A 9,100-nucleotide genomic window follows, 5' to 3' on the forward strand; every position below is an offset into this window, starting at 1 on the left:
CCAGCCCTGCACCTTGTTGTCTCGGATTCTCCAGCATCTGCAGTTCCTACTACCCAAGATTCAACAATATGTTGGTCTTCCAGAAATATTTAAGTTGTATACTGGCAAGCAATTGTTTGTTCACAAATGTATTGGTGTAACTAATCTTAATACAAAAAAAATGCTGGTTGTATTCCAGGAATCCAACAACATTGTTTCTTTTAAAATGAAACACAAAGGGTTTTGGAAGGAAAAAGATGACAAATGCTCATCAAAATCACAAACTTGCCAACTGACCTGAACAGAATCTGTAGTGTGGTTAGTTGGTTGACCACTTTTGCCATACCCTTGACCATGTGCTGTGAGTAATCTTCCACAAAGATCAACTGCAGCTCTCCAGTTCTTTGTATTCTGTTAACATTGAAAGAAAAGTATCCCATCATCAACATCAACATCTAGTCAGGATATTTCAAACAGGGGTACATGTTACAGCAGTGAATTCTACATTAAAAGAAGGCTACTTTTAAGAAAGATTGATAGTTTTTGTTCAGGGTAAACACAAGTTATCCAATAGGGAGTAGTAGAACATGAAGTAACTTCAATGTCAATCAGAAATGCCAGAGTCCTGGGTAAGGAAAAATCTCGGTTTTAATTCACCCAGAAACATTGAATAGTTCTTCTAAGAGCACTGAAATATGAACAAACAACACAGGAAAGGTAGGTAATTTGGCACCTTGAGCCACCTCTGCCATTCACATAGACCACGGTTGATGGTTTGTGTTAGGCCACAACATATAGGAGCAGCACTAGGCCATTCAGCCTGAACAATCTGCTCAATTATTCAACAAGATCGTGGATGATCTGATGATACACGACTCCACTTTCCTGTCTTTCTCCTGTAACCATTGATTTCATTACTGATTAAAAATCTGTCAACCTCAGCCATGACTATACTTAATGATTCAGTCTCAACAGTCCCTACAGTAAAGAATGCCACAGATTCACTATCCACAGTTGAAATTCATCCTTAAACGGGTGATCCCTTACTTAGATTATGACTTCTGGTCCTATTTTCCCTTACAAGGGACAAACAACATTTCTGCCTCACATCTGCCCTGTCAAATCCACCAAAATCTTGCATGTTACAATTATGTCAGCTCTAATTCTTTTAAACAACAATGAGCACAGACCCAACTTACTTGAACTCTCCTCATAAAGACAGTCTCTCCTGAATTGGGAACAACTGAGTGAATCTTCTCTGAACCATCTCTAGCATTGGTATATCTTTCCCTCGATAAGGGGATAAAAATAATTCATGGCATTCCAGCTGTGGTCTAACGAGTGCCATGTGTAATTTTAGCAAGATTTCCCTAATTTTATTCTCCAGTTCCTTTGAAATAAAGGCCAACATTTCAGTTGTTTTCCTTATAACCTGATGAACTTACATGCTAGTATGTCTTTTTAAAACGATTATGCACCAGGGCTTCTGTTTTGCAACTTTCTGCAGTGTTTTTCCTTTCAAATAGTATTCTGTTTTTTTCTGTCAAAGTGCATAACCTCACTTTCCCACATTATATTTCATCTGTCAAGTTTTTGCCCACTCATTTTACTTGTCTATATTCCTCTGCAAACTCTTTGTATTATTTTTACCATTTGCCTTCTACCTAACTGTGTCAACTGCAAACTTAGCTATTGTACATTCACCTTTATCCAAATTAATACATATATTGTAAATAATTGTGACACCAGTATTGATAACTGTGGCACTGAAAATGCACCCCTTATCCCAACTATCGGTTAGCCACTCCTCTATGCACATAATAATAACATAATATAATATAATACTTTCAACACAATGGGTTCTTTTGAATTCACATTCTCACCTAAAAGAATGTTACCTTACATAATAAAATTCTAAACGCAAGGTCCATTACTTACTATTAATTGCTTGAGTCCCACAAAGGACTGCTCCACAGCATCTGCAGTCAAAGCTTGTCTCTTCATTGCAGCCTGTTCTCCCAAAAACCGCAGCATTACTTCCTTGACTGCATCACCCTGAAAGGATCAGAAGACATCCAGACAATTGATTAGTCAGTTATTTATGCCAGATGAAACAACTTTTAAAAAGCTACCTTCAATTGCACCCTGGAATCTTGAATTGCACATGCTATTGGGAATGGAGCAAAACAAGTCTTTTGCATTCTCTGCATTTACATTTAACATTAACACAAGAATGATTCATAAACTATAACAATACTATTAAAAAATCTTACACCACATGTATTTCCTTTGTTATAAATTTGATGTCCATACTGGAGACAAACTACCCATGTAAATTTGTCATTTTATCAAAAAACAAACTTGATCATGATCCTGTTTGTAATAATGCTTTTTGTTTATCCATGGAACATGAGCATCAGTGGCTGGAGGTCAGCATTTGTTTTCCATCTCCTACTGTCCTCAAGAAAGTGGTGGTAAGCTGCTTTCCTGAACCATTGCCGTCTTTGGGGTGTAGGTACACTCAATGGGCTGTAGGCGATTTGACCCAGTAACTGAAGGAATGATGACATATGATAAGTGATGAATGGTGTACCTTGTTGATGGCACTATTTAGTAGTGGAAGGAATTAACAAAGGTGGTAGATGGGGTTTCTTATTCCAGACAGCGTTGAGTGTCATTGGAGCTGCACTCATCCAGATAAGTATATCATAGCACACTGGTGACTTGTGCCTTGTTGATGGAGGGCAAATTTTGGGGAGTCAGAAGGTGAGTTGTTTGCCACAGACTTCCAGCTTCTGAGCTGTTTTTGTACCCACAGTATTTATGTAGTTGATTCAGTTCAGTTTCTGGTCAACGGTAAGCCCAAGATTGATAGTCAGGGATTCAGTGATAGTGTAACTGAATGTCATGGAGATGATTAGATTTTCTTTTGTTGGAATTAATCACTGCATACCCTTTGCGATATATACTCAACCCTAGCCTGGTGCCGTCCAGGTTCGTGTACTACATTCATGCACAAACTGCCTCATATCTGAGGAGTTATAAAAGGTGTTGGGCACTGGGCAATTATAAGGGAACCTTCCCATTTCTGATAATGTGAAGATCATTGCTGAAGGAGCTGAAGATGGTTGGGCTGAGGACACGATCCTAAGGAGCTCCTGCATTGACGTTCTTGGGAAATGATTGATCTCCAGCAGCTACAATCATCCACTGATATGTTAGTTATGAGTCCACCAGAGGACAGAGATTTTTCCTCATGTCGTTGTAATAGAATTTTGGTTGGAAGCCCCAATGACACATCAAGTGTTGCCTTGACATCAGTGGCATTTTCACCTCACCGCTAGAATTCAGTTCTTTTGTCCAATTTTATATCATGGTTGCAAGTAGGAATGGCAGAACTCAAGCACAGCAAGAGCTGCTTGATAGCACTATCAATGATATCTTTCATCACTTGACTATAAACACAGGGACATTAGAATTTTCTTTACCTAGATCATTGGCTACTCCTCAAACACAGCAAGTTCCACATGCTCCCAGTCTTGTGCCTTACATCATTCTCTAACTGATATTTCTTGAGATGTAAACTTATTATTGCTTTCATTAGAAACTTAAGGGGACTGCAACTTCCAGATTGCTCTCACCCACTAACAGATTTACTTCAAAAACACTTTCAGCAAGATGGTATTAGGAAGTAATACATCCATGCTTACAACTCCCCATAATGCATATGTCATTTACATATTCATTTATATGTAGGACACACTATGTAATCCAGTTGTTTCCTGTATGGATGTAGCGCAGTTAAACTGCACAAGTTTGTACTTTATTCTTTCCCATTTTTCAGCTACACATTTAAACCATTGTAAGTTCACTGCAACATATTATTTTTTAACTATGTATACTGAATCACTTAACCTCACTTAATGGTATTGGAATTACCTCCTGTATGAAAACTGATGAAGAATCTATTCAATTTTACTGATTATCTGCAGCAGGTTTTAGTACAATACATCCTTAAAATGGGACCACCTGTTTGTTGCTGCTGTCAGTTTGGCATTTTTGGAGGCTGTTCCTGTTTCTCTGTAGAAGTTCATCTCTGCTTATTAGGCTATTGCATTCAATCCTACTCCAGGATGTGAACATGTTATGTGAGGCTGACAGCATAATAATAATTTTCAGATGGCAAGTTTAGGTCTAATCTGCCCTTTCAGGTAGACATCTTGCATTCATAATCCTAAATTTAGCATAGTGGTTTAATAGTTAAGGAAAGACAGGGTCATTGCACTTTTTTTAAAAGGTGGAATAGAAGACTGGATGACCACTTTATGGAACACCTATGTTCTGTTCGTAAAAATGACCAAGCTTCCAGTTGTCTGCCATTTCAACTCAACACGATGTTCCCTAGCCGACATTTCTGTCTTGGGCTAGTTAGTGCTCCGGTGAGGCTCAGCACAAGCTGGAAGAACAGAACCTCAGTTTCCACTTGGAAACCCTGTAGCCTTCAAAACTCAATGGTGAGTTCAATAGTTTTAGAACCTGAACACCTCATTCTAATGTCCTTTATCCACAATATCACAACCCAGGTCCCATCATGACACGAGCTGCTTTCAGCACAGCCAACCCATTTTCACCTACTTATGGTCCTCGTTATCAGCTTTTCTCCTTCCTTGGCTTACCATTATCTATCACTTTGTCTGACTAACAGTCTCTTTCCCTCGGCTCCATCACCACCTACTCCTTTCTCCGTCATTCTGTCACATCTTTTCCTACCTACTACCAATTTTGAACCAATATTAACTCTGCTTTATCTCCACGAATGTTCCTGTTCTCTAAGACCCTCCATCACTGGAAACAAGCTGTTTTTGATCTACAAATAAAGACAGAGCATCTGTAGACAGAACCAGCTTCTTGATTTGGAGTTAAATATGACTGCTTCAGAACTTCAGTCTACTTTTCCCTATCCTCAATTTTAAACACCTCTATCAATTAATCCCTTGGATTTGTAGCCTTTGCTAGAGCCTAGCAGGACTCAACACACCAGAAAAGTGATCTATTAATTCTCAGAAGTGTCATAAAGCTTCCATTGCGCTATCCAAGTGAAAGGCAGTGACAAAGAAGGCAAAGACAACATTCTGCATAAAAATTTAAGTATCTAATTCTGAAAAGAAGCAAACTCAAATAGGGAAAAAAAGGAACAGCAGGTTGGATGTCTTTTAGAATTTTTCTTATACACAGCATAGCATTTACATTCAAATAATTAATTTTTCCCCAATAAAATGCTAGTCTGGAACACATCAAGTGTGGTATATGTTGTAAAATCAATATGAACACAAACAAAAACTGACTTACTTGCACATTGTCAAACTTCAAACCTGGCATGGTTAATTTCTCCTTGTCGATAAACACTGTGCTGTACTGCTGGGTAGCGACAGAAATGAGAATCTTCCTAGTGTCCTCAGAAGGAAGCCAAGCATCATATCGCCTATCTATCTCACTCATATTCAATGCTGTTGCAAAGGGATCATCACTTCCTGCAAATGCTGCTTGGATCTGGGTAAAAGGCTTAGGTGACAGAGGTATTTGCATAAATGAGGCTGAAGAAGGTGTGACATCACTTCCTATGATAAAAGATTGAGTTGTGCCATTGTGTTGATTGGCTATTCCGGAAGAAGAAAGGGATGACAGTCTGTCAGGTACTGAAGCACTAGCATTCGGATTACTAACAGAAATGAAAGAAGTTGACGTGAAAGAGTCAAAAAATTCTGCTGCCGATGAACTTGAACTGGCATCATCTGTGAAAAATTTGCTGAGGCTAGGACTAGGGTGTACTCCAAATAATGATGGCTTATTAGGAGTATCAATAATTGTCCCAAAGCTAGGAGATTTCACCATCTGGGGTTCATAACCATCTGCTTTCAAAGGAGCATGAACCTGGGATTTAGACTGATTGTCCTGACTAAAAATGGTGCACACTGGTAGATGTTCATCCTTGGACAATTGGATGCTAACTGGCACCAGTGTTTGCTTCTCCTGCAATTCTGAATCAACCAGGCTTTCAGATCCATTTTCATGGCTTTGATTTGTTATTTGATGCTCTTCTTCTGACTTGACTGCTAGTTCCAGATTTTGTGGAGTAGACTTCACATCTTGTATTGGAGACCGTTCATCAGCATCATGTACAACAGAAGATGCGAGTTCACTATCTTCACCAGAAGACTCTTTACAATCTTTATTCTCTGAATCCATTGACTGATCACCGCATCCCATCTCTAAAGCCTCTTCACAGTCATGCAGGATTGCTAGATCTCCTGCATAACCCTCACTATTACTAGGTGAATCAGATATTATTACACTCTCCATCATCTGATCATTAAGTTTATCCATGAGATTCACTGAACATGCATTAGATATTTTATCAGTTGGCTCAGAGATGAATGCATCTGGACCTAGATCAATATTTTCAGTTCCAAACAGCAATTGCTGCTGAGTTTGAGATTCTTGTAGCATTGCGTTCACATGCTCTTCATCGTTAACCTCCTCATTAATGCTCAATGTTATTGTATCAGTAACCGGAGGGTCGAGTTGAAGATCTTCCATCTTTTCCTGTAACCAAAGTGCACAAATTCAGTAATTACCTATAGAATTCTGCTACAATTGTGCAAGGAAGTTATATTCAACAAACAAATTATGTTGGCCCAGATGTTGTGGTCAGCATCAAGGTGATTACACCAACCTCAAAGGAAACAGCTCACAAGAGACCAGCAATATCTGTTGTCCCAATTTCAACTCTTCCAATGTTAAATTTGATTCTAATGACAGCTATCAGGAATCGGACATTAATGATGCCATCAAATAGATTAAGCAGTGAACCTCACACTGAAGAATTAAGATGTTGCCAGTCTGGAAATAAAATTATTGTTTATTTTAAATCCTTTCGTAGACAGCAAATTGAAGATTGCAATACAGAATTAACAAAACAAATGTGAAACAAACTTTAAAAAATATTATCAATATTTTTTCATCATGATGAAGAAATTTGACATTCCTAAATATGAAATTAGAGTTCATGTAAGAGTAATTAAAACATAACGAATTGTTAAAACCTAGTCAAAGGAAGGTAAAGGTAAAATCGCCAGACTCTTACATTAGAGAGATGGCTGGTGGTGGTTTAACATACCACCTCAGGTGAGTGGAAGAGGTGAGAAGGAGAGTCCTTCATGGCAAACTCAGCCAATATAGAACGGAACCTAAGTTGTTGGTGTCACTCTGCATCTGCGTTAACCAAATCCCTCTCGCTGAACAGGGAAGACCTTTATTCATGATGGGATGGAGTGGTGGGGGTATTGGGAAATTACAGTCAAATGCAACATAAAAAAGGGTATGTTCACATCAATTCAAGCTATTGCCAAAGACTTCTATTTACAGGTTTTCGATAAACATCCTATGGAGGACTGAAAAAGCATGGACAGCAACTTCTGGGTTTCCACATTTAACAGCACTTATGTAGAGAAATGACTGTTCACTTCACAGTTGTAACAACAACAAACACTACCACCTTTGTGGTCATTACGAATACAAAATTCAGCCTATTAAAAGTGGTAGCATGAGCTAAATTCAAACATAGTATTTTTAGACTGATTAAAACCATATTGTACAAAAAAAGCATTTTATAGATATTTTATAAAAACATTTATAAAACACTGGTTAGACAACAACTGGAGTATTGCATGTAGTTCCAGCTGCTGTTGTAATTGGCATTCCTTTCAATTTGAGGATGATATTTACTCAGAGTCTTGAGTCTTTTCCACTGGGCTTCATGTCACAAAACAGGCATACCTTTGGAAAAAATTGAGGGTGCTTGACAGGATGAAGAGGGGTTTTGCCAAAATGATTCCAAGGATGAACATTTTAGTGAAAAGATGAGGGTTGAGAAGATGGGTTATTCTCTCTGTGGCAAATAGGACTAAGGGTAGATTTTATCGAGGTATACAAGCCTATGACAGGTTTAGATCAGGTAGACAAAGAAAAGCTGCTCCTATTAGCAGATGGTACAAGGGATAGGGGACACAGATTTAAGGAGTTGAAAGAGATGCAGGGTTACACTAACAAGAATTTCCTTTGTGCACCAACTGGAAATGATCTGGAACTTGTTATCTATGAGGATTGCGGGAGTAAAGATGATGAATGATTTCAAAAGGAAGTTGGAAATAAACTTTCAGGGCCACCTGGATGTGAAGTTGATTGGATTGCTGTAAAGGGCTGGCACAGTATCGTTGGGCTGAATGGCCTCATTCTGTACTATCACACATTGGCTGGTCATTTTATAACCTAGAATTAACAATGAGTCTGTACAAAGAAAGAAAGACTGACACTCTCATTTTTAAACCAAGAGTGAATTACAGTTCTACAAATATTTGGCGTGAACAGAATTATGGTGTATAGTGGGATAATGGAAACTAATCCAGCGTGCCATTATGAAATTTAGTTACATATCTAATATTTCCATCAGACGTTCCCTACATATTTTCCTTCTGTTTTAGGTCATTCAAACTCAATAAATAGCAAAATAATTGTCATGCATCACCCCCTGCCCAGTGTTAAACAGAACATTTCCTTACTTGTCAAATGACTACATGAAATGTCTATCATTGAACTGAGTAATTTTAAAAGATTTATGAATCTGGAGACATGGTGATGAACATTTCAAAAAGAAAAAAATCGACAACACATAATCCTACTCTTGAATCTAATATTAATAGACTCTTTACTGATCAGATTACAAGTATTAAATAAAACAGAAGTGCACATCACAACGTTAAGAATGAATGGACTTTGAATTATCTCACATACCTTCAAATCAATCTTAGGTGTTGGTTCACTGTTGGCTTTACCATAAAGTTGCGAGAGAGAAAACTGAAATCTACACAAGTGTTAGCTTTATAGAAGTAGTAGGGAAAATGTTAGAATCTATTATGCATGATGGGATAAATAGACATCTCATTGATAACAAGGTGCAGGGCTGGATGAACACAGCAGGCCAAGCAGCATCATAGGAGCAGAGAGGCTGACGTTTTGGGCCTAGACCCTTCATCAGAAAAGGGGGAGGGGAAGTGGGTTTTGA

General features: G+C 38.3%; 1 protein-coding gene across 1 annotated transcript; it reads right to left on the reverse strand.

Annotated features, from left to right (window-relative positions):
* Positions 1–276: 276 nt before the first annotated feature.
* Positions 277–8,910, reverse strand: LOC109937213 (trafficking protein particle complex subunit 12-like; the record flags this gene model as incomplete). The annotated part of the gene is made up of 4 exons (XM_048594291.1): positions 8,830–8,910; positions 5,329–6,582; positions 1,918–2,034; positions 277–390 (listed from the first exon to the last, which is right to left on the reverse strand). Coding segments are annotated over exons 2-4 (1,479 nt in total), but the record flags the coding sequence as incomplete, so codon positions are not given.
* Positions 8,911–9,100: the final 190 nt, after the last annotated feature.

The sequence above is a fragment of the Rhincodon typus genome, unplaced genomic scaffold (assembly GCF_021869965.1).
Source record: "Rhincodon typus isolate 14 unplaced genomic scaffold, sRhiTyp1.1 hic_rhity00007764, whole genome shotgun sequence".
In the NCBI taxonomy this organism is placed as follows: domain Eukaryota; kingdom Metazoa; phylum Chordata; class Chondrichthyes; order Orectolobiformes; family Rhincodontidae; genus Rhincodon; species Rhincodon typus.